The 26,904-nt window shown below is 44.1% G+C and overlaps 1 protein-coding gene across 1 annotated transcript in view; it reads left to right on the top strand.

Moving 5' to 3' along the window:
- The first annotated feature begins 6,813 nt into the window (after nucleotides 1–6,813).
- SPAG6 (sperm associated antigen 6) overlaps nucleotides 6,814–26,904 on the top strand; it is a 202,451-nt gene continuing 182,360 nt past the window's right edge. Inside the window, exons 1-2 of the mRNA XM_068235608.1 lie at nucleotides 6,814–7,127; nucleotides 14,864–14,959. Coding sequence (XP_068091709.1) covers nucleotides 7,103–7,127; nucleotides 14,864–14,959 — 121 coding nt within the window. The 5' untranslated portion in view covers nucleotides 6,814–7,102. The remainder of the gene's footprint in view (nucleotides 7,128–14,863; nucleotides 14,960–26,904) is intronic.

A 26,904-nucleotide genomic window follows, 5' to 3' on the forward strand; every position in this document is an offset into this window, starting at 1 on the left:
GGAATACAGACTATACTGCAGCCAAGAATTCCCTGAGGAGCAGGAAATTCAGATAGTACTGCAGCCAGTGGACACCTGAGGAGCAGGGACCACTGACTGTGCTGCAAGGGTGGTCACAGGTGGAATGAGTGATTATGACTGTACTACAGCCAAGGATTCCCTGAGGAGCAGGGAATCGAACTGTACTGCAGCCAGTGGACACCTGAGGAGCAGGGACCACTGACTTTGCAGCAAGATGATCTCCTAAGGAGCAGGTGATCAACAGACACTGCTTGCAGCTAACAGACACCAGAGGAGCAAGTGTCACAAACAGTACAGCAAGGCTGATCACCTAAGGGTTTGGTGACAGCCCTTAATAATTCCCTCACTAGTGGCAGGACCCACTAGTGAGGGCAGAAAGGTCAGACAAGCAAGGTTAGCAACGAACGGACAGATACAGTACAGAGGCGGAAGACTGATTCGGTATCAAGGTACAGGCAGTGTCAGCAACGGTTATCAGATAGGCAGAAGTACCGAATCAGTAAGCAAGAGAGTAGTCAGGAAAGCGAGAGATCATAACAGATAAACAGTAGTAATATAGCAATATCCTAGTCTAGGTGTGAAGTCCTTGGTTTCAACACCTGGGAACAAGACTAAAGAATGGTACACAAGTCTTACAATATAATAGTACTTAAAGCTATCCACGGAATCTGACTAAGTGTGAATTCCCAGCTCCGGCTGGTTCTAACACACTGTAAGATCTGACTAGGGTCTGAGTGCTCACACGTAAGCATTCGCAACAGCAGACAACTCGCAACTGACAGGCAAGTCCTATAAATACCCAGAGCGCTCCACAGCGCCGCCCCAGTCACTCAGCCAATCCGAAGCATAGCTGGAGTCAGCTGACCGGCTTGATCAGCTGACTCCCCTTTTACTTGCATAAAGGTCCTGTCGCCTGGCGCGCGCGCGTAGCTCTTGATCTGTGTGCACTAGAAAGACCAGGCGAACCAGCAGCATGTAGCTGTGCGGCAGAAGCCGCCAGCTGGAACACGGAGATGGCCGCCATGCAGCTTGCCCATGCGGCGGCATCTCCGCTATTCTTTACAAATAGATTGATAAAGTTGTGGATTTGGCCTCTATTGAGCATGCAGGATGATTTCCTCTGAAATTCCCATGGCTTCACTAGTTTACTGAATATCTAAAAAGGTAAGGGCTTTGCTTATTTTGGCAGCAGAAAATGTCCAACAGTAAAAGTTGGTGCAACTGAGTAATTTGAGTGAGGAAGGTCTGTTGCATAATAATTGAAAAACCACAAGGTCTTTTTTCCCTCTACCTCAAGACTGTTGTAGAAATCCATAAATAGAACTCCCAACAATTTTCGTTATGCAACTTTAGCTGCTGATTTATCTGTGCAGCATAGATGAAGAGGGTAAGTCGAGCATTTATTAGAGGATAAAATGACTTCTCACATTGTAAACTTCTTCCAGCGGGGTCTTCCTCTCTTCTCCGAAGGACAACCTCCTGCCAGCTTCCCTAAAAAATTATAAAAGGGTGCCAAAATTAAAATGTTATTAATATTATTCTCAAATGTTAATAATCTGTTATTATTTAATGCAGAACTGGACGGGGAAGCCTCAGGGTCTCAATGAAGCTTCCCTCTCCCCTGTAGCTTCGGAGAATCCAGTGCTGGCTCCCCAAAACCTCCCCCAACAAGCTTGACAAGCAGAGATTTATTCACCTCTCCGCGATCCTGCGCAGGCACACTAGCGACTTTGCGTTCGGGCTAAACGGAAATAGCCGAGCCCAATCGTATCTGCTCTACTGCACAGGCGCAAAGGACTCGCACCTGCGCAGTAGAGCGGATCGATTGGGTTTGAATAATTCCGCCTTAACCTGAATGAAGACCGGCTAGTGCGCCTGTGCAGAATCGCGGTAAATATTTCACTCAGTGATTCGGGAAGGGGGTCCAGAAAAGCAACAGAGGGATGGAGGAGGACGGGCGAAGCCTCGTTAGGATCCAGAAGCTTCCCCCTCCCAAGGTAAGTATCCCCCAGAGGGTCTTTCTTTTTAATGCAGATCCTCTTTAAATGCCCGCTGCTTCTGTGATGCAACGTTGCTATGTAAGCAACGCGCATAACTAAGGAAGGCACGCTACACTGCAGGACCGCGCTTAGTGTGCAGCCCTGTACTTAGGTTGCGCTGCTGTCTTGGAACTCAGCTTCATGAATCTAGGCTAATGGGCAATATTACCGGTACTGACGTCAACTGAGTACTGAAGTGGTGCGCAATTAGCGTGACTTGCAGTACAGAAGTAATGAATACCTATGTACCGCAGATCGTGCTAATTACGCAACGCACGGTTCTCTGCTAGCACCAGTACCAGTTATATTGCAGTGCGCTGTCTGCGCATGACAATATTAATGGCTCTACTTGAATCAATCCCTATGTGTGTTGCATGCATTGTAGCGTACACTCTGCGCATTAAGAATTGCGCACACAATGTAGCATGAAGAGCTTCAATGTCATGTTTTTGTTCTCACAAGTTGTACCGAAGGGCACTTCAGAGAGGGTATAAGGATATGAACATGCCTGTACAATTGTATAGGCAGTGCATTCACATACAGCAACACAGCGCAAGGCAGTAGGCTTGGGGAAGAAGAGGGGGGGTTGATAATATCTCTTGTACCAACTGCCTGTTGGACAAAAAGTTACACTGATCATTATCCCTAGTGGTGACTGTTACTTGTTAATGTCTAGATGACAATGTTAATGGCAGATGTTAGCTTGTAGTTCTGCTGGTCATCATATAACAGGAGAAATAGTATTCCCAGTGAGGCCTCGTTCACATGAGATCCTTAGCACTCACTTTCAAAGTGTTTTTTTTTTTAGATTGGGAAAATGTCAACTTTCTGCTGGGACAGCAAGTGCCATTGTACTCTCTAGGCGACAGTAGATACACAAATTCATAGCGGTGAAGCTAAGGAGCTATGGGCTCCAGTGCAACGTTTAACACTGTGCTCTTCAGGCACTCTATACATAAGAATTGATATGGAGCACCAAAACTTGCCAAAGACAACAGTAACATCAGAAATGTGTAAGCAGGGGAGGAGAAACGTCTAGTAACGGGGTCAAAGTCCTCCAGCACCCAAGGCTGAGGCACCAAAGTGCACCCCTCCATCCCTCCCACCCCAGCTGTCACACACTGATTGCTATTAGACTAAGAGGCTCACCAGCCCCCCCCCCCCCCCCCCCCCCCACAATTTCTAGTTATCTGGTTTGCAGTCACTGCCACATATCCCATTTTATTTCTTACTGCTTCAAACACAATAGGGGAATGATAGCTGAGTGAGTTGTGCGCCCCCCTCCTACACTGCACCCTTAGGCTGGAGCCTCTCTTGCCTTTGCCTCAGCCCAGCCGTGGTAACGATAACCCCTATTCAAAGCAAATCCAGTACTTGAAGGAGGGGTCCCTTGTGGGCCCTGATGCGGTCGCAACCTCTGCCTTCCACATTGCTATACTACTGCAAATTCAATTGCAGTGCAGTCACCAAATGGTAAACTGTCATTAACAGCATCTCAGGCACAATAAACTCCTTGCACAAGCACATGGCGTTCTTTTGGTGCTTTTCCAGTGTCTGGTATTGTCTTTCACTCCAGCAGATGCGTCACAGTCTTCAATGCTGGGACCAAACATGAGTGATGATTATGATGTGGAATAGGTAACAGAATAACAGAAATAAGAGTACCTGTCCTGCAGTTTGCGTGAATGGGCCATTGCCACTACTTTTTGTTAATCCAAAACATGAAATGTAGTCATATTAAATTTCTAGGTAACTTCTTCAGGAATATACGACTACTAAGCAAAATTACACCTTCACTGAAGTTACCCCATCAGTCTGATGTCAAGTAATATGACACGAAGACATTAGCAGCTGATCCTTTAAAGCACAGCTGATTTGAACAGTTGCAAACTGCATACACTGGTTTGTATTCTTATCTATGAACACAGAAAAGTGTCTATTTCCACTTGGGTCCCTGCTCCGTGCTGTTCCCTGCTAGTGGCTCCTCCAGTTGCCCAGGTCCGTGCACAAGATCCTTTGAACTGAGCATGATCGAGCTCTCTACCGCACATGCACAAACATAGCAATCACTCATGCTTGAGCACTAGTTCTTAATGAGCATGCACAGAGGAGAACCATGCATGCCCAGATGTGTATCTGCTGCTGTGGCCGGGAGCGTTATGCGTTTGCGCAGTACATACCTCCCAACTTTTTGAGATGAGAAAGAGGGACATTTAAGCCACGCATACCATAAAGATTTCATAAGAAAATATGTCATTTTATAATTCAAACCACACTGGTCCTTTCTATTCTGGTTCATTTTCCTTCAAATTAACATTTTAAAATTAGTAATATACAGTGGAGGAAATAATTATTTGACCCCTCACTGATTTTGTAAGTTTGTCCAATGACAAAGAAATGAAAAGTCTCAGAACAGTATCATTTCAATGGTAGGTTTATTTTAACAGTGGCAGATAGCACATCAAAAGGAAAATCAAAAAAATAACCTTAAATAAAAGATAGCAACTGATTTGCATTTCATTGAGTGAAATAAGTTTTTGAACCCCTACCAACCATTAAGAGTTCTGGCTCCCACAGAGTGGTTAGACACTTCTACTCAATTAGTCACCCTCATTAAGGACACCTGTCTTAACTAGTCACCTGTATAAAAGACACCTGTCCACAGAATCAATCAATCAAGCAGACTTCAAACTCTCCAACATGGGAAAGACCAAAGAGCTGTCCAAGGATGTCAGAGACAAAATTGTAGACCTGCCCAAGGCTGGAATGGGCTACAAAACCATTAGCAAGAAGCTGGGAGAGAAGGTGACAACTGTTGGTGTGATTGTTTGAAAATGGAAGGAGCACAAAATGACCATCAATCAACCTCGCTCTGGGGCTTCACGCAAGATCTCACCTCGTGGGGTGTCAATGGTTCTGAGAAAGGTGAAAAAGCATCCTAGAAGTACACGGGAGGAGTTAGTGAATGACCTCAAATTAGCAGGGACCACAGTCACCAAGAAAACCATTGGAAACACATTACACCGCAATGGATTAAAATCCTGCAGGGCTCGCAAGGTCCCCCTGCTCAAGAAAGCACATGTGCAGGCCCGTCTGAAGTTTGCCAATGAACACCTGAATGATTCTGTGAGTGACTGGGAGAAGGTGCTGTGGTCTGATGAGACCAAAATAGAGCTCTTTGGCATTAACTCAACTCTCTGTGTTTGGAGGAAGAAAAATGCTGCCTATGACCCCCAAAACACCGTCCCCACCGTCAAGCATGTGGGTGGAAACATTTTGCTTTGGGGGTGTTTTTCTGCTAAGGGCACAGGACAACTTAATCGCATTAACGGGAAAATGGACGGAGCCATGTATCGTGAAATCCTGAACAACAACCTCCTTCCCTCTGCCAGGAAACTGAAAATGGGTCGTGGATGGGTGTTCCAGCACGACAATGACCCAAAACATACAGCAAAGGCAACAAAGGAGTGGCTCAAGAAGAAGCACATTAAGGTCATGGAGTGGCCTAGTCAGTCTCCGGACCTTAATCCAATAGAAAACCTATGGAGGGAGCTCAAGCTCAGAGTTGCACAGAGACAGCCTCGAAACCTTAGGGATTTAGAGATGATCTGCAAAGAGAAGTGGACCAACATTCCTCCTAAAATGTGTGCAAACTTGGTCATCAATTACAAGAAACGTTTGACCTCTGTGCTTGCAAACAAGGGTTTTTCCACTAAGTATTAAGTCTTTTATTGTTAGAGGGTTTAAAAACTTATTTCACTCAATGAAATGCAAATCAGTTGCTATCTTTTATTTAAGGTTATTTTTTCGATTTTCCTTTTGATGTGCTATCTGCCACTGTTAGAAATAAACCTACCATTGAAATGATACTGTTCTGAGACTTTTCATTTCTTTGTCATTGGACAAACTTACAAAATCAGTGAGGGGTCAAATAATTATTTCCTCCACTGTATCAATTTAAAGGATGGGAATAAAGTTTAGAGTCAATCAAACACATTTTTTAGAAGAGAAATATATATATATTTACATAAAAAGAGGGACAAAGTCCTGAAAGAGGGACACATGAGGAGGAAAGAGGGACAGAGGAACAGGGCTGCCAAAGAGGGAATGTCCCTCCAAAAGAAGGACAGTTGGGAGCTATGGCAAGTTCACACACTGACTGCTCCTGACAACATAGTGCAACTGGGCAAGGGACCTTTTTTTAATCCATGTCAGGTTTAAAGGGTGGGAATAAAGTTTAAAGTCAATTAAATACATTATTCAGTAAAAATAAAAAATTACATATATTTACATAGATCTGCGCATCAGTCCAGAAAGAGGGACAAATGAGGAAAAAAAAGAGGGACAGACGGACAGGTTTCCCAGAGAGGGACAGTAAGGAGCTATGAATGATACCTTGTTTTTAATCTTTTGTCTGCATTCCCTCTTCAATGTCATGTTTATATGTATATATTATTGTTTTCTTAATAAGTACTATAAGTATATATTCACTACTCTCCGAGGATGTTATTTCTGATTATTATTATCCAGAACGTTGCTTTTACTGAGCATTTCTAGCTGAGAAAAAAGACGACAGGCTTGCTGCGTCACCGTGCTGAATTCCCGCCGCCAGGGAAACGCGCGTATTTTTTTTTTCCTCTCATGCACTCATCACGTGACAAGAATGACTCCGTGACCTCACCGTCCAACGTTCAACAGGCCCCTGACGTTGTCATAGCAACCGGCACGCAACCCCTCCCTGCTGGGCTGGCCCCCCAAGGTAGCAGAATGTACCACTCGTTCAGCCAGGCGGGGGTGGTTGGAGAGGTGAGGGAGACTCAGCCGCGGTGACGTCAGGCAAGCCCGAGCTACACGTGTCGCTTGACTCGGCTCCCCCTCTGTGCAGAGGCATTGGGAGCGCCCGGCTTCCGCCCTGTGTCACCATGGAGACGGGTACACTGTGTTTGGCGCAAACTGTGCTGCATCCTGGATACCAACAACAGCATCACAGGGAAACCATCAGTCAGCACTTACCGGCCACATAGACGGGACCGAACGCAGCCATGAGCCAGCGGCAAGTGCTGCAAGGTAACCCAGCCAGGAGGGGATACATTTCCTTCAAGGGTCCCTTATGGAATGTTATGTTATGATTTCTTTCTACTTTCCTTTTCCCTTGTTGGAATTATTAATGCCTAAACAAATTAGGATTGTCTGAAAAGGTTTTTTGTTATTGCTGTCTGTGTCCCCAATAGAAAATGTATTTTATTATTATTATTATTATTTACTGTATTTATAAAGCTCTGGACAATAAATAGGGATACATACAATGTAAACAAGGGGTGACAGAGAGAGAGGTAGCATATGGCTATACAACATAGCACAGAGTTATACCTGCAGATGGGGTAAAAGAGGCATGATAATGGGCTCTATTCTCAAAGACTTCCCGCATGCGGTAAAGTACATGCGGGAAGTTTGCGACCAAAATACCGTCAAGTTGAAATTCTCAAAATGTTCCACATGTTTTTTCCGCATGCGGAAAAAGTGCGGGATTCACGCGGAAAAATTTCCGCAAAAGTCGGTATTTTCCGCAATAAAAAATCAATTCTCAAAAATGTTCAGGCGCATCATTTCGTCGTCATTTACCGATTTTTTTATCACCTACAAATAGTAGGTGATATATTCCGCATCCCATTGACTTTAATGAAGTGTGGAGGCTTAAAGAGAGTCTGAAGCGAGAATAAATCTCGCTTCAGACCTCATAAATAGCAGGGGCACGTGTGCCCCTGCTAAAACGCCGCTATAGCGCGGCTTAACGGGGGTCCCTTCACCCCCAAATCCCCCTCGATACACCCGGGGAGCGCTTCCTGGTTGGGGCAGGGCTAACCGCCGCAGCCCTGCCCCATGCGCGTCTGTCAGACGCGTATCTCCGCCTCTCCCCCGCCCCTCTCAGTCTTCCTTCACTGAGAGGGGCGGGGGAGAGGCGGCGATGCGCCGCTGACAGACGCGACTGGAGGCAGGGCTGCAGCCGTTAGCCCTGCCTCCAGGAAGGGAAATTCTGCGACCTTTCTACGACACACTTTTGCGGGGGGTGGGTTGGGGGTGAAGGGACCCCCGTTTAGCCGCGGGATAGCGGCGGTTTAGCAGGGGCACACGTGCCCCTGCTATTTATGAGCTCTGAAGCGAGATTTATTCTCGCTTCAGAGTCTCTTTAAGGGCTGTGCTTGGTGGACTTTTTTTTTTTTTTTTAAAAAAACACTTTTTCATGCGACCTTTTTACCGCATGATTCCCGCATGAATAATGGCTGTTTCCGCATCTTTTTTCCCGCATGCGGAAAACATGTGGAAAATATTAGTGAATGTGGAAAAAATGCGGAGTTTACCGCTGGCGGAAATATAGCGGTAAAATTTTGCGGTGTTTTTGCCTGTTAGTGAATAGAGCCCTATGTGATTTAACAGAGTCCCAGCAATTCCTGTCCAATGTAGTCCACGGGAAGGGTGTCATTGGTGGGGTTGCAAAATCAAGAAGGACACACTGAGGCCGGGTTCACACTGTACCTGATCCAAACCGTATCCGTCAGAAACTGATCTGTTTTCCATTCCGTCTGATCCATTGACATACCTTTTACCTACGTTTTACAACCATTTACATATGTTCCGTTCCGCTATAATATTCCGCTGTAATAAGTGAAGGAAATCAATTATCTTTTTGTGCGATACAGGTAAGTTTTCAAGCCAGTCTGATTAGTATTTTCCGGTTTCCAATAAGATACATTGCATACATCAATCGTTCAGGTCCGTGTCAGTTCCGTAAAAATGGTACAGGTCGGGAACTTCCGTTCAGTTTAGCGGAATGTAGGAAGCGGATCTGTTTTAAAATACCAACTAACTTTCCCATTTGAATTGCATTGCATCCATTTACAGATACGCTCTTACGCTCCACTTAACGGTACGTTTTTTAGCCCAGTGTGAACAAGCCCTAAGGCTTACAATCTAAGATTTGCCCCTTGCATCCTGCTACTGACACTATCGTGGATATCAAAGGATCTAATATGAACCCTGCTAGTCCAGGGCCAGGAGGTGAAAGAAAGCAATAACAATATGACAGTTTCTATCTCTTCCCCAATAACCGTGCAGTATGAGGGCTCGTTTCAATATAGTGCGCTTATGGAAACCTGATTGCAGGGACAGCAGACCGTGCATAACCGTGTGCTACCTCTTTGTCTGTCACCCCATGTTTATATTGTATGTATCACTGCCAGAGAGAGGTACAGCATTTACATTCTAATCAGTACAAGCTATAATACATCAGGCTTGATTCATTATTAGCAGGGCCGGGCCGAGGCAGAGGCGAGAGAGGCTCCAGCCTCAGGGTGCAGTGTAGGAGGGGGCGCACAACTCACTCAGCTATCATTCCCCTATTGTGTTTGAAGCAGAGAGAAATAGGAAAAGGGAATACATTGCAGTGACTGCAAGCCAAATAACTAGAGAGTAAGGTGTTGGGGGCCCCTGAGGTGCCTCTTAGTCTATTAGCATTCAGTGTAATGGCTGGAGTGGGAGGGATGAGGGGCGCACTTTGGTGTCTCAGCCTTGGGCGCTGGAGGACTTTGTCCCACCTCTGATTATTAGTAATGTGCTGGAACAGCGAGTTACCTGTTATGTGCACTAATAAATTAGCGTGACTTAATGATACCTCGGGGTGCGCTTTGCGCGCTAGAAGCAGTGTAGCGTGCGTTACTTATAAAAAGGCTGATCCTTTCAATTGCCGGCAGTGATGTATTGCTACTGTGATACTTCACTAGCGCGGCCACTACTATGTTAATGAATGTAGTAGCAGCCACACTAGTGAAGTATCACGGTAGCAATATGTCACAACCGCGCGGCAACTGAAAGGATCGGCCCTTAATAAGTAACGCATGCTGCGCTTCCACTAGCGCACAAAGAGTTACGCTAATTTATTATTGCACATAATAAGAGGTAACTCCATACCTCCCAACATGTTGAGATAAGAAAGAGGGACACTTAAGCTACACCCCTGCCACACCTCTAACCACGCCCCGACACACCCCTAGTCATGCATACCATAAAGACTTCATGGGAAAAATATGTTGTTTTATAATTCAAGCCACACTGGTCCTTTCTATCCTGGTTCATTTTCCTTCATATTAACATTTGATGAAACCAGTTATCTAATAAAGGGGCAATCAACATAATCGCCATGTTATAAATATGGTGAATGGGAGATTTTTGGCAGTCTTTTTAAAATAGTGACCCAGATGAAAAATGGCAATATTTTAAGCTGACTGACTGTTTCATACACATGGAGATCTTAAGCTGCCATTATTGCTGCAAATTTGCTGCAGAATTTCATTTTTGTGGCAATCATTTCCCTTTAATAAACACATTAGTGTAATATATCACCTAAACCCAGCAATGTCCTCCTACTCCATCCTCCACATTAGTTCCAGCTGGCCGCTCACTGCCTGCTCTGAAGGTCCCATCCTGTGATCTCACCTACACCCAGCGATGTCCCCTCCGTCCATCCTCATCAGTTCCAGCTGGCCGCACACTGCTTTCTCTCTGCATATCTTGTCTGTGTAATCACGTGACATGCAGAGGACAGGAAGTAGTGTGAAGCCGGCTGGAACTGATGAGGATGGATGGATGGATGGAGGATGGATGGAGGGGACATCGCTGGGTGCAGGTGAAATACACTGAAGCTGCACCTCCGATCAGCAACAGGAGAGGAGACCCAGAAGGGGGAACCCATGAAGAGAGAAGAATGAAGTCGGCCACCCTCTGCCACATCCCTGACTAAAGGGCAATAGGGCATCAGATCAGATAGTGTCATATTGCAACAGGATCTGGATAGGATGGCTATATGGGCACATACATGGCAGATGAAATTCAATGTTGACAAATGTAAGGTCATGCATTTTGGACGTACTAATGGTCTAGCACCATACAAAATAAATGGGATACAGTTGGGGACATCAAACTTGGAGAAGGACTTAGGAGTACTCATTGACAACAAGTTAAATAATCGTACTCAATGCCAAGCAGCTGCAGCTAAAGCTAACAAAATTTTGGGATGCATTAAAAGGGAAATAAAAACTCGAGATGCTAGCATAATATTGCCCCTGTTTAACTCTCTAGTAAGGCCACATCTGGAATATGGAATTCAGTTCTGGGCACCACATTACAAAAAAGATATTGCAGTTTTAGAGCAGGTGCAGAGACGAGCAACAAAATTGATGCGTGGGATGGAAGGTCTCACTTATCGAGAAAGGTTAGATAAACTGGGTTTATTTAGTCTAGAGAAAAGACGCCTTAGAGGGGATCTAATTAACATGTATAAATACATCAGAGGGCAATATAATACCTTGGCGGATGAGCTTTTTGTCCCTAGGCCTTCTCAAAGGACTAGAGGACATGATCTGCGCATGGAGGAAAAACGTTTTAACCATTTATTTAGGAAAGGGTTCTTTACAGTAAGAGTGATTAAGATGTGGAATGCATTGCCACAGGAAGTCGTTATGGCAAACTCTATACCTGCATTTAAAGGGGGCTTAGATGCTTTCCTTGCGTTGAAAGACATCCATGGCTACAATTACTAGGTAATGCCTAATGATGTTGATCCAGGGATTTTATCTGATTGCCATCTGGAGTCGGGAAGGAATTTTTCCGTTTAGGGGCTAATTGGACCATGCCTTGTAAGGGTTTTTTCGCCTTCCTCTGGATCAACAGGGATATGTGAGGGAGCAGGCTGGTGTTGTACTTTATACTGGTTGAACTCGATGGACGTATGTCTTTTTTCAACCAAAATAACTATGTAACTATGTAATCACTGGGTGATGCAGGCAAGAACAGCCCGGGACAGCAGGGGGGGTTAACCGAGATGCGGGACCACACCCCCCAACCCGTGACTGTCCCTCTGAAATTGGGACACTTGTGAGGTCTGGGTAACTCACACTGTTCCATCGCATTACTAATAGTGAATCAAGCCCATTGATCCCTCAATTGCAATCTATCAGCTTGGCTTTTTGGGCCATAAATAACTGTGCCCTCCAAGCACTAAAATACTTTACGTGTCTGCTGTCACCTTCCTTGGTGCTCATGCATCTTCCTTATTGCCGCACCACGGAGCGGCAATGCAGATGCCGGAGATACCAGGGCACCATAGTAGGCAACAGTGGACAGGTAAAGTATTTTAATGCATAGGCACAGGAGGCACATTTACATTTGGGTAGACAGCGGCTGGAGGTTTCGTTGCGTTCGAAGTTCGCAATTACCGTATGCCCTTACCAACGCGCACCCCATTCACCACCTCAGACTTAGATTTCCCTGCATGTTCTATCGATGCCCTCGACCGGCACTGATTTACATCTAATTTGATAATAATTATCGAACTGGATAGTTGCTCAGTCGATCGACCGCTAAGTTGCTAGATGTATGGCCATCTTAACAGTCTTTTTATAAAGCTGGTGTTGTAAAAGTGGCTATCAGATTTGAAAAGGTGGAGAATAAGAACTGACAATCTCTTATCTGATCTTCAAATAAAACAACTGTCACTTTGGCACTTATTGAAATCTCACATGACTGTCATGAAAAAGTCCATAAAATACAGATTGTGATTCAGTATTTGTCAGCATTATTCAAAGTATAAACAAAGGTTAAGCTTTGCTGCAATGTTATGTAATGAAATGTAATACCAAGGACTGTGACACTGGCCTGGCAGAATCCCCATTTAATGCCCCACTTTGCTTTTTATTATTATTATTATTCTATTATGTTTATGGCACCAATATCTTCTGTAGCGTCCGTTTATTCCTCTTCTCCTCCCCTCCCTCTCTGCAGAGTTGCGAGTTGGTGATAAGAATGGGATAAAACTCACCTGATCGCCGATTCCAGCGTTGCGTCTCCAACAACAGGGAGTCACATGACCCACTGTGTAATCAATTTTAGGAATGCAGTGTTCTCCCCAGAAATTTTTTCCAGCCGGGTGGCATGAAAAAGTAGCCGGGTGGGGCAATATGAGAGAATGCTTCTGTGTGCAACTCTGCTTATAGCACAGGGAGGAGGTGAGCCGATGACAGCCGGGTGGTCACCAAAACTAGCCGGGTGGAGCACCCAGCTAAAAGAGCCTGGGGATAACACTGGAATGCAGCCCATGGCCTGCATCATATGGTCTGGGCTGCGTAAAGCTTGCCCAGGCTTGGGTTAGCAAATGAGGCGGTGAGCTTCAAATTCTGGATGAAACAAACTAAGTATTTGTTCTCTGTCACCTATAAAAATAATAAAGGTAACAAACAAGCAATAAAGGTTGCGTACATGTGCACAATTACTATCACCCATGAGGATTTATACAGACTTGTAGCTAGGCTACAGGCTAGCGGTGCATACTGTTGCTATTCAGGGGGGAGCAGGTACAATGGCATGGTGAAAAGGGTAAATAGAAAAACAGAGGGCTTGGTCCAGCACACCGGATCTCTCTGCAACACATTGGGATCACAATACACACGCTAGATTCTCAGCAGGGATAGCCATGGCCTGCATCAGTGCACTCTAATCCCGGGTGCACGCTTTAAAGTGTACCTGAGATGGGGGAACAAGGGGATTTTTACCTACCTACTCCTTCTGGCCCCCTGTAGTCTGTCAGCTATTTGGGAAAATGAAGGAGGATAAAGGCCCCCTGATAATGCAGTATTTGGTGGTTGTCCACGGCCAAATTTCTCCAACTTGCACACATGCCCAGTTAACAGGAAGTTACCAGGTGCTGCTGCTGTGCGCTGTTTGTTGGGAACTCACATAAGCAGAGCAGGAGGACAGAGCATTTTCTGAAGGACAAGAAGGCTTTTGGCTTCAGACTACTGGATCCCAGTCAAAGATAACACAGGGGGAAGCAAACAAACAGTAGGGAGGCAGGTGAAACCAGGTAACCTTTAGATGTCTGCACATCTTCTGTGCACTATTTCCTGAGTTTGTTTAAAGAGAAACCGTAACCAAGAATTGAACTTCATCGCAATCAGTAGCTGATACCCAGTTTTACATGAGAAATCTATTCCTTTTCACAAACGGATCATCGGGGCTCTGTATGACTGATATTGTGGTAAAACCCCTCCCACAGGAAATGGTGAGGACCATGGTCCTGGCAGTTTCCTGTCTGTGAATCTTGTTGCATTGTGGAAAATTAGCTATTTACAGCTGTTTCCAACTGCCAAAAAAACAAGCAGCAGCGACCAGTGACATCACCTGCCAGCAGTAAAAATGTCACCATGTGATAAATGTCAGAATGTAAATCAGGGAGATGATAGATTGTACAATGGGCAAACACTGACTAAATCATTTATACATAATTATTGTAAAAATGAAGCACTTTATTTTATTACATTATTTTCACCGGAGTTCCTCTTTAAATAACTTTGAAGTAGTTCCAAGTGGTCTTAAAAAAGGATGCAGAAGATGTTTTCTGCTGACAGATGATAGTTGATCACAGATAGCTAAATACTGTAATACAAAAGCAAAGTACACACATCTACTCAGACATGATAGTTTTGGGTGACAGTCTAGTGCATGTATGTCCCTCAGCTTTGGCAACTTCCTCCAAAATGATTTGTTAACTTAAACTCTAATCACTGATCTGCTGCTAAAATCACACAGGCGCTCCCATAGTCTGGAACTGCTGATTGTTTTGATATGTAATTTTCACTGAGTTACTTGATGTCATTTTTTGTATTATATGCTCAATGTCTGTGGGTTTGTGGCGGGTTTGCTGTAATATAATCTCATAGTGACCTATTTGTAACCTCTCGGTTTCTTTTGTCTAGTGTTTGAGCAGTATCAGAGAGCTCGGACCCAGTTTGTTCAAACTGTTGCAGAACTTGCCACGAGACCCCAGAATATTGAAACTCTACAGAATGCAGGTAAAGCATGTCATGTGATAATGCAGTACAGCACAGGCTGCGATCTGTGAAACAAGCAATGCAGTGTACAGAGCAGAACTTTTGTGGATGCTGATGGGTGTGGGGAGGAATGTAGACAGACCATAAACTGCTATTCAGTTTAGCCATGTCCTAGCTTCATCCTCCAGGTGTCTGGGAGTTAGAGCTATGCCCAGCTCTACAGGGCTGTGTGTATGGAGGGGGAGTGGCTTCCCTTGCCATGTCCCATCTCATAGGCTAACATCGATTTTGCCAGGGCCAGTTCTAGCTACAATAGGGCCCTGGAGTCAAAGTAACTTGGGGGCCTCCCTTGCACCTCCCCACCCAGCCCCGCAGCAAATTTATCCCACAGGGCCCCTGAGCTGGCTGCCAGCCCCCCTCCCCGAACCACCATTACAGTATTATTAGGTGTACATCATATGTCCCCAAAAGCATTGTTGGGGTCCCCATTATTCCCCTCCTCCTTTACCTTAAAAATTCAAAGTGTACACACACCAGAGTCTTCCATAATCCAGGCACCGTGCTCTGTGCTCTTGACTTCTTCTCCCCACCGGTACCTCTCTTTCTCCTTCCCTGCAGACATGTATAGGGTCACCATAGCTGGAGAGGAGGAGGGAGACACCTTGGGAGTCCCCTACAGGCTCTGGGGCAATTGCCCCCTTTGCCCCTATGGAAGCGCCGGCCCTGGGTGTTGCATTTTTAAAGTAACGGATAACAGGTCTAGGTGTGTGAGTGGAGCTTTTTTAAAAAAGTGTATTCCGCAAGGTATTATAATTTCAGTGCTTGCAAATTGAGCCATCAGTTTTTTTTCCAGCTAGTGTAGTTATACTAATAAATTAGAGGACAATTATTGATTAGTACTTGTTACCTTGATGTAGTTTCTAAAACCCTTTAATGCAATTATGTAAATGTGTCCCCAAAATAAATGATGTGATCATTCTTCTTGATTGTGAGATTGCTTTCTGGTTAAGGGTTTGGATTTTTTTTTTATCACAGAGGCTTACTCTATGACAGTGATGGCTAACCTTGGCACTCCAGCTGTGACAAAACTACAAACCCCATCATGCCTCTGCCTCCCCGAGTTATGCTTAGAACTGTCAGAGTATTGCAATGCCTCATGGGACTTGTAGTTCCACCACAGCTGGAGTGCCAAGGTTAGCCATCACTGCTCTATGACCTATTCCATGAGGCTTGAGACTGCATTAACTTGTACTGACCTCACATGTAGCCAAAAGCATTATTTAACTAACCTCTGCCGCCCCATCCCAATTAATGCAGAACTTACATTTAGTACTTGTAGCGATAGGAGAATATGTAAGCATTTTACTCCTTTTACAGTTTACAGACTGGCCCTTTTGGGGAGGCAGTTTGGACATGATCACTGTACAGACATGCTGCTGGGATCTCTGCCCGGCGGTAGCCTGTTCTATAGAGAAAGGAAAGGAGGGGGAGGGGGGGCGTGAGATGCCTTGCAGTGTGGACATCAATAGCACAATAGTATCATTACTTGTTAGTGATCTAGTATGACGGATCTGCAGGGGCGATACCAATGACGTTACAGTACACCTGTTCTCATTTTAGATGATCATCAGGAATAATCTGAAGTCTGAACTTAGCTTTACTTTTACTTCCTGCTGCTGGAATCCACCATTCACATTTCCTCAGGGGTGCATTATGATGTCATTGTGTTCTCCACACTCCGAGACTGCAAGGATAGTAGGCCACCTCTCTCCACACCCTGGGCACCAATCCTGTGTGTGGGAGTGGCCGCACATGACGGGGAGGGGGGAGGCTGGGTGTGACCTTACTGGAGGTAGTGGGTGGGACTAGCAGCAGAAGGGGGTGGAGTCACAGCAGAAAAATGTATTTCATTAGGTAAAAATGCTGTTTTTTCCTAAGGTGTTATTTCATCTTTCCAGTAACACCCTGCCTACCTGATAAAAAGACAAGTAAGCAGAATAAGTATCTGAAGTCCGTGTAGAGAGGTTGATATTTCCATCAGATTCGATGCCACTGAACTAATCACCCCAGATCTTTTGAGAAGCTACCATTCACTTTGAGGATTATCTTATGCCAACAGCAGATGAGGATAAAGCTGTCCTACAGCAGCAGTGTGAAGACGAGCTATTCCTGTATCTCACAGAGACATTGAGGCTACTTGCACACTAAGACGTTGCGTTAGGTGCCACGTTAAGGTCGCATAACATGCACCTAACGCGATGCCTGGTGCTCTTCTATGTGGACGTCAGAGTGAGCCGCGTTGTGCAGCTCACTCTGGCGTCCGTGATGCCGTGATGCGTACTCTTGTGCGCATGCGGCATCACGTGGTCCCGCCGGCCAATCACCGCACAGAGCGGCCGCTCCAGGAAGTAAACACTGCACGTCACAACGTGCAGTGAATATTAATTAGCCATGTTCCTGGGCGCTCTCTGCTCCTCCCCAACATGACTGCGCATGTGCAGACAGTCTAACGCGGCTTAAGCCGCTCTAACGCCGTAGCATGCTGCACTGTCGGGAGAACGTGCAGCGTTACATGTAACGCATTGTCGGCTGTGTGAACAGCCCACTTGTGTTACATTGCTGTGCGTTGGGGGAGCGTTACAGGCGCACTAGCGTGCGCCTGTAACGTCCCTGTGTGTAAGCAGCCTGAAGGGAAATTCCAGGATGCAATGAATAAAATCATCAACTAAGTTATATCAGTTATGGTGCTTTATTTTTAAATTCACTTTCCCTTTGTAGCTTTCTCTGTAGTAATAACATTTCTACAGCACAAGTGCCTTTGAAATGAACATATGCTAGTGTAACTGTTGTGTGCCAGTGAAAAAAGGTGATAACGATACTCGCCACACCTGAACAATCCCTGAGATTTCCTGTTTGTACCCGTCAGTATGTTCCTTTGTGGGGAAGAAAACCTTATCTGAATCTTCCTGCCACCAGAGGGCGCAAAGTATGAGTTGGGTATAGACACATTTTCCCACTTTTAACTATAATAAAGATATTTTTGTCTATACCTATTGCTCCCTCTGGTGGCTGGAAGTTTTTTTCTGAATAGAGATATTTTGGAGCTATATATACACCCAATTTACATAGAACATACAGTGAGATGCGAAAGTTTGGGCAACCTTGTTAATCGTCATGATTTTCCTGTATAAATTGTTGGTTGTTACAATAAAAAAATGTTAGTTAAATATATCATATAGGAGACACACACATTAATATTTGAGAAGTGAAATGAAGTTTATTGGATTAACAGAAAGTGTGCAATAATTGTTTAAATAAAATTAGGCAGGTGCATAAATTTGTCATTTTATTGATTCCAAAACCTATAGAACTAATTATTGCAACTCAAATTGGCTTGGTAAGCTCAGTGACCCCTGACCTACACACACAGGTGAATCCAATTATGAGAAAGAGTATTTACAGGGGTCAATTGTAACTTTTCCTCCTCTTTTAATTTTCTCTGAAGTGTAGCAACACGGGGGTCTCAAAACAACTCTCAAATTACCTGAAGACAAAGATTGTTCACTATCATAATTTTGGGGAAGGATACAGAAAGCTGTCTCAGAGATTTCAGCTGTCTGTTTTCACAGTTAGGAACATATTGAAGAAATGGAAAACCACATTCTCAGTTCAAGTTAAGGCTTGAAGTGGCAGACCAAGAAAAATCTCGGATAAACAGAAGTGACAAATGGTGAGAAAAGTCAGAGTCAACCCGCAGACCAGCACCAAAGACCTACAACATCATCTTGCTGCAGATGGAGTAACTGTGAATCGTTCAACCATTCGGTGCACTTTACACAAGGAGATGCTGTATGCGAGAGTGATGCAGAGGAAGCCTTTTCTCTGCCCACAGCACAAACAGAGCCTCTTGAGGTATGCTAAAACACATTTGGACAAGCCAGCTTCGTTTTGGAATAAGGTGCAGTGGACTGATTAAACTAATGCTGGGTACACACGTTGCGATTTCCCGCTCGATCCGTGGGATCGATTGGATCGATTCGATTATTTCCAACATGTTTGATCGGGTTTCTATGGATACAGCCGTCGATTTTGCATACTTAATATGCAAAATCGACGGCTGTATCCATTGAAACCCGATCGAACATGTTGGAAATAATCAAATCGATCCAATCGATCCCGCGGATCGAGCGGAAAATTGCAACATGTGTACCCAGCATAAAATTGAGTTATATGAGCATAACATGAGGCATTAGGCATGGAGGAAAAACAACACAGCATTCCAAGAAAAACACCTGCTGCCTACAGTAAAATATGGTGGTGGTTCCATCAAGCTGTGGGGCTGTGTGGCCAGTGCAGGGACTGGGAATCTTGTCAAAGTTGAAGGATGCATGGATTCCACTCAGTATCAGCAGATTCTGGAGACCAATGTCCAGGAATCAGTGATAACGCTGAAGCTGCGCCGTGGCTGGATCTTTCAACAAGACAACGCCCCTAAACACTGCTCAAAATCCACTAAGGCATTCATGCAGAGGAACAAGTACAATGTTTTGGAATGGCCATCTCAGTCCCCAGACCCCTGAATATAATTGAAAATCTGTGGTGTGAGTTAAAGAGAGCTGTCCATTCTCGGAAGCCATCAAACCAGAATGAACTAGAGCTGTTTTGTAAAGAGAAATGGTCCAAAATACCTTCAGCCAGAATTCAGACTCTCATTGGAACCTACAGGAAGCGTTTAGAGGCTGTAATTTCTTCAAAAGGAGAATCTACTAAATATTGATTTCATTTCTATTTTGTGGTGCCCAAATTTAAGTAGCTGCCTTATTTTCTTTAAACAATTATTGCACACTTTCTGTAAATTACTTAATTTCACTTCTCAAATATCACTGTGTGTGTCTCCTACATGATATATTTAACTGACATTGTTTATCGTAAAACAACCAATGATTTATACTGGAAAATCATGACGATTAACAAGGTTGCCCAAACTTTCGCATCCCACTGTAGGAAATGATTTTTTTATTTTTAGCAGTTAGTCATGCTTACTGTACAGATACGTGGTTCAAGCAGCATGTTCTGTTGTTTGCAGAAGGGACGGTGGAGACCTATGAGCGAAGCCACACTGTAGAAACTTCCCATAGGGAACAGTAGGCTTTATGAGGTGGCAATCATTAGGCATATCATTGCAGGGGAGGGGGGGGGGGGGAATCAGTGGTCTCAGGGGGCAACTATATGCACAGAAATCGACATTTTCACAGAGGAAAATGTAGTGTATGTATGTAATTGATCTGTATCTAAGTGATGTGTCTTGTTGGGATCTCCTGAGAGACCCCATGCACAATGTTCTAGTGTATAAACTATCTACAAACAACACAGAGGGGTTGCAATATTTTATTTTTATTTATCCTTTTTAATTGAGCACCCTTGATAGCAATGTAATTCCTGTCTCGGTGATGGAAGGCTTCTTTCAGTGTTTCTTGAACTGATTATGTAGCTTGAACACTCTCTGGAGGAGGTCCATCCTCTTTGTGCTCTTTTGCTGGGCAAAAAACAGCTTGCTGCTGGCTCCTCCTCCACTGGTAGGAGTGATAGACATGTGGCTGAGTGTATAACTGAAGGAGAAATAGGCAGTAATACTTATTAGGCTTAGGCCTCGATTCATCAAGACTTATCGAATCAATTACCGACAGCTCGGTAAAATACCGGACTCGATAAGTTGATTTCAGGATTCATCAAAGTTATCTACAGCTGTTAGTGAGCATTCGGTAATCATTCGGTAATTATGTGCTAAAACGGAAGAAAGTGCAATTCATGAAAATGAAAGTGGGCGTGGTGTAGTGTTAAATTTAGGATTAGTTATCACTTCCTTCACTGCTCTGTCGTTATTCCTGTCAGATGATTGCTGACAGAGAAGATGGAGCCATTTGAAGTGGTTATGTATCAGCTGAGAGTGATTCAAAGGCGCAGAAGGGCAAGAATAAGGTCTAGAACCATATCAATTTGCAAGAGAACAGATTTATTTTCTACTAGCTGGACGCCCGGCGTTGCCCGGGTATGTATTTGGCTAGTGTTGGCTCTGCCCACTTTTCCTAACCCTAACACACAATTACTTAATGACCAAATATGTGAGCTTTGCGGTCTTTGGCATCAATAATTTTCAATGAAATAAAATTAATCTGATTGGATGTGGCTCCACCCCTTTTCTGAATTTGAACCGCAATCACCCAATGGCCAACTGTACCAGGTACAGGTGATTAACAGTGCAAGAATGGCAGCAATTAAATATTCCCTTTAAAAATCAATAGGTGGATTTTGATTGGCTTTTATAGGCTCCACCCACTTTTCTGAATATTAATCCCAGTCACCCAGTGACCAACTGTGCAAAGTTTGAGAACCCTACCATTAACAGTGTAAGAATGGCTGCAGTTTACATTTGCGCAATGAAATTTGTATTTTTCTCCACCCACTTATTTCCTAACATTGTTCAGGTATGTATTTGGCTGGTGTTGGCTCCGCCTACTATTTCTAACCCTAACACAAAATTACTCAATAACCAAGTTTGTGAGCTTTGCAGTCTTTGGCATCAATAATTTGCATTGATATTAAACAAATCTGATTGGCTGTTTGTGGCTCCACCCCTTTGTCTGAATTTGAACCCCAGTCACCCAATGACCAACTGTACCAGGGTTAAGGCTTGTGCCATTAACAGTGCAAGAATGGTAGCAATTACATATTCCCCTTGAAAATCAATAGGTGAATATTGATTGGCTTTTGTAGGCTCCACCCACTTCTCTGAATATTAATCCCAGTGACCAATTGTGCAAAGTATGAGAACTCTACTATTAAAAGTGTAAGAATTGCTGCAGTTTACATTTCTCAGTGAAATTTGCATTTGTCTCCGCCTACTGATGACTGGACATTGCCCGATTATGTATTTTGCAGGTGCTGGCTGCGCCCACTTTTCCTAACCCTAACACACAATTAATCAATTACTCATTGACCACGTTTGTGAGCTTTGCGGTCTTTGGCATCAATAACCTGCATTAAAATGAAACAAATCATATTGGCTGTGTGTGGCTCCACCCTGTTTTATGAATGTAAATCCCAGTCACGCAATGATCAACTGTACCAGGTTTGAGGCTTGTGCCATTAACAGTGCAAGAATGGCAGCAATGAAATATTTCCCTGAAAAATCAATAGGTAATATTTGATTGCCTTTTGAAGGCTCCACCCACTTTTCTGAATATTAACCCCAGTAACCAACTGTGCAAAGTTTGAGAACCCTACCATTAACAGTGTAAGAATTGCTGCTGTTTACATTTTCCCAGTAAAATTTGTATTTGTCTCCGCCCACTTATGACCCGGCGTTGCCCGCTTATGTATTTGGCTGGTGTTGGCTGTGCCCACTTTTCTAACCCTAACGAACAGTTAATCAATTACTCAATTACCAAGTTTGTGAGCTTTGCGGTGTTTGGCATCAATAATTTGCATTGGAATGAAACAAATCTAATTGGCTGTTTGTGGCTCCACCCCCTTTCTGAAATTGAACCCTAGTCACCCAATGATCAACTGTACCAGGTTTGAGGCTTGTGCCATTAACAGTGCAAGAATGGCAGCAATGTAAATATTCCCCTTGAAAATCAATAGGTTAATTTTGATTGGCTTTTATAGACTCCACCCACTTTTCTGAATATTAATCCCAGTCTCCCACTGACCAACTGTGGAAAGTTTGAGAACCGTAACATTAATAGTGTAGGAATGGCTGCAGTTTACATTTTCCCAGTAAAATTTGTATTTGTCTCCGCCCACTTATGACCCGGCGTTGCCCGCTTATGTATTTGGCTGGTGTTGGCTGTGCCTACTTTTCTAACCCTAACACACAATTAATCAATTACCAAGTTTGTGATCTTTGCGGTCTTTGGCATCAATAATTTGCATTGAAATGAAACAAATCTAATTGGCTGTTTGTGGCTCCACCCCCTTTCTGAAATGGAACCCTAGTCACCCAATGATCAACTGTACCAGGTTTGAGGCTTGTGCCATTAACAGTGCAAGAATGGCAGCAATGTAAATATTCCCCTTGAAAATCAATAGGTTGATTTTGATTGGCTTTTATAGACTCCACCTACCTTTCTGAATATTAATCCCAGTCACCCAACGTCCAACTGTGCAAAGTTTGAGAACCCTACCATTAACAGTGTAAGAATGGCTGCAGATTACATTTTCCAGTGAAATTTGTATTTGTCTCCGCCCCTTTTTAGTTATGGGAATAAAAAGTATCCTATACTTTATTCCAGGTAATGTACTATGTGTGTGCCAAATTTCATTCAAATCCGTTCAGCCATTTTTGCGTGATCGAGTAACAAACATCCAAATATCCAAACATCCGAACTTTCCCATTTATTATATTAGTAGGATAACAGGACATCTGCATTTCTCTTGAATCATTTTGTAAGAGAACATAGGCAGTGCCAGGGTTAACTAAATTGCTAGCTGCACTACATTTTTTCAGAAAAGGCTCCTATCCAGCCGTAGCTGGCGAAATTGTGGGATTGTCCCAAGCCACTTCTAGAATCCTGGTCCAGGTGTTAAGCCCTATTTGGAATGTTGCTACATGGTGTTCAAAGTACTGCCTTTTTACCCACAATTCAACTGTAATCTTATGGCCTTGTGGTAAATTACCGCTGTAAAATGGATATATCGACACGTTACCGAATGGTTATCGATATTTTATCGAAGTCACACCGAATGTGGTAAAACCTAGAAATCGATAAACTTCGAATTCGGTAATTTAACGAACTGGAAAAAGTTATCGCAAAGACAATGATAAATCAAGGCCCAAGTCCACAATATACTGGATTTGCGCCAAGCATGATGGATGGATGACAGCGGCAGGATAGTGGCTCTGCCTCTGACACAGGAGACCAGGGTTCGAATCTCAGCTCTTCCTGTTCAGTAAACCAGCGCCTATTTAGTAAAGAGTCCATCATACTGCTACTGCCTACTGAGCACGCCCTAGTGGCTGCAGCTCTGGCACTTTGAGTTTGCCAGGAGAAAAGCACGATATAATTGTTCTGTGTCTTGTCTTGGAAGTATTGATTCTGCCTCTGGCACCAACTAGTTGTTGGACACAGGACTACTGTAGCAGTTTATACCACATTCTCTGGGAGGTGTGTCATGGGTAACTCAGGAATTGGCTGAGCAGTGAGCCTGGGTAGATAATCGGGGCGGGCATTTAGTATGGCAAACTGAATGTTAATGGCTGATGGCAGTTTGTTATTCTGCTAGCTATCAGATGAGAGTGAAATCACAGGCAACCAGCTCAAGTCATCATCTCATACATTTTTTAGATTTTTTTTTCCCAATATCATCTGCTGAAAAACTTAAAGACAATAAATGGTACAAAAAATATGTAATATAACTTTACATATATAGAGGTAAAACAAATAATTTTTTTAGAGCAATTCTGAAGCAAATATAAAAACAAGAGTTACATACCTCCTATGTACAGGGATGACTCGGGGAAGCGAGTACTTCCAAAGCCTGCACAAGTCACGAAGGTGTATTCGACTTACAGGTCAAAATAACTGTAACGGGGGCCCGGCAGTGGTCTGAGGGCACGGAGAGAGGACGGGGAAGGTTCTATGGGATCTAGAGCATACATGTCAAACTCCGGCCCACGGGCCAAATCTGGCCCTCAGAGCCATTACATTTGGCCCTCAAGTGGTTACCCCACTTTGCATTATATTTGGCCACTCTAGACCACCTTGGAAGCTATATTGGAGGTGAAGCCTTAGAAGACCAGGGAAGTCATATGAGGCAGGTAGGAGGAAAGCGCAAAACACCAGAGAACTGTATAGGGGAGGGTGGAGACCACTAGACACCAGGGAACTGTATAGGGGAGGGAGGAGGACCACTAGACACCAGGGAATTGTATAGGAGAGGGTGGAGACCACTAGACACCAGGGAACTGTATGGGGAGGGAGGAGGTCCACTAGACACCAGGGAATTGTATAGGGGAGGGAGGAGGACCACTAGACACCAGGGAATTGTATAGGGGATGGAGGAGGACCACTACACACCAGGGAATTGTATAGGGGAGGGAGGAGGACCACTACACACCAGGGAACTTTATAAGGGAGGAAGGTGACCAGTAGACATTGAGATTTGCCTGTGACTTGGTCCCAGTGTTCAATTTCGGCCCATTTTGTATTTGATTTTGACACCCCTGATCTAGAGCCTTCCCTCTACATTGGTGAATATCAAACCATTTTGTTTTTAGTTGTTTCAATATTTGCTTTAAAGAGTAACTGTCAGGCTGCAGAAGCTAATTTAAACCTCTATTCTCCTGTGTTAAACAGTTTAGAAGGAAGCCAAAAAGGCAATACTGTAGTTAAAAACCTCTCTTACATTTGATGTGTGCTTATCAGCAAAGCTGTTAGACCCAAGCTCTTAAGAGGACGCAAGCCGCATACCATACTGCAAAGCATTCTGGGGCCCTCCCCTCGGCTGCTAATGAGAAGTTACAGGATCAAGTTTCAGCAGCTTGAAACTCAGTCCAGCGCACAGCACTGATAAATCTCCGGGCAGAGTACACTGCAGGAGTCCGCTATTGTTCCTAGCCACATGGCTAATTAATATTCACTGCACACTAGTGTTATTCAGTACGAGCTTTTCTGTGATCAGGAAGCAGGCAGGACATGACGACACATTTGGCTTCATAGGAGACAGACAAACATGGAACCTGCCATGAGCTGTCAGGAGCATCAATCTCTGCATATACTATATACAAATTCTGTGAAATCCAAACGTGGACAGTGAAATGCATATGTAATGTAAGTACAGTTAGTATTTAGCTACTGATATATGTGTTTATTTTCTCTGAGACCTTATACCTAACAGCTCCTCTTTAAGAGGAACTGTTGGGAAAATAACATAATAAATACAATTGCTTATTTTTTACAAATTAATTCATAGATTATTTAGTCAGAGTTTGCCCATTGTAAAATCTGCCTTTCCCTGATTTATATTCTGAAATGTATCACTGGTGGTAACATCTGTAGTCCTGCCAGGTGATCTGTACGGAATGTTCATTACTGAGAGTTCTATGCACAGAGGGAGATAGTGCTTGCCTGGCAGTTTGAAAAAGCCATTATTCCCCACAATTCAATGAGGTTCACAAACAGCAAACTGTCAGGACCTTGGTCATGACATCACACGGTGGGAGGGGCTTCATCACAATGGGCATGATTCACAATGCTTTTTCACCTGTTTTCCTCTGTTATCACCTTAGTTATGTTACTTTTTTAAGCTCCCAAAAAGCAAAAATATACCGGTAATTAAGACAAGAAACGTAATATTGAAATGGAGTTAATCAGGAACAACTTACTTTGAGTGATTCTTTTGCTTGGAAATGTGCTGAAAGGTTATTTTTATCAATTAGGTGATAAATAAGTCATGTTTGAGAAGTTTTGGGAATAGAGCCCAATATCAGCCATACAGACCCCCTCCTCCCAATGATCTATTCAAGAAAAGGTGAAGGTTTCTCGTGGGAAAGGGGGTATCAGCTACTTATTGGGATGAAGTTCAGTCCTGGGTTAAAGTTCCTCTTTAAAGGGACTCAGAGCTGATTTTATACATACCGGTACCTGGGGCTTCCTCCATCCCCATCCCTCTAGATCGCTCCCACGCCACCATCCTTTGCTGCCCGCAGCTTTGGGAACCGGGTCCCCATACTTCCGTCTTCGTGGCCAGTCTACGCAGGAGAAGTGCGCCCTCTAGAGCTCTGCAGCTGCTGGAGAGAGACGCAAAAAGCGCACTTCTCTTACGTTAGACTGATGGAATTGAAGGGGCCTGGTACCGGAGCTGCAGACATCGGAGGACGGCGTGGGAGCGATCCAGGCGGATGGGGCTGGAGGAAGCCCCAGGTATGTATACAATCTTTTTATTTTTGAGCTCTGGTACACTTT

This window comes from Hyperolius riggenbachi, chromosome 5 (assembly GCF_040937935.1).
Source record: "Hyperolius riggenbachi isolate aHypRig1 chromosome 5, aHypRig1.pri, whole genome shotgun sequence".
NCBI lineage: Eukaryota > Metazoa > Chordata > Amphibia > Anura > Hyperoliidae > Hyperolius > Hyperolius riggenbachi.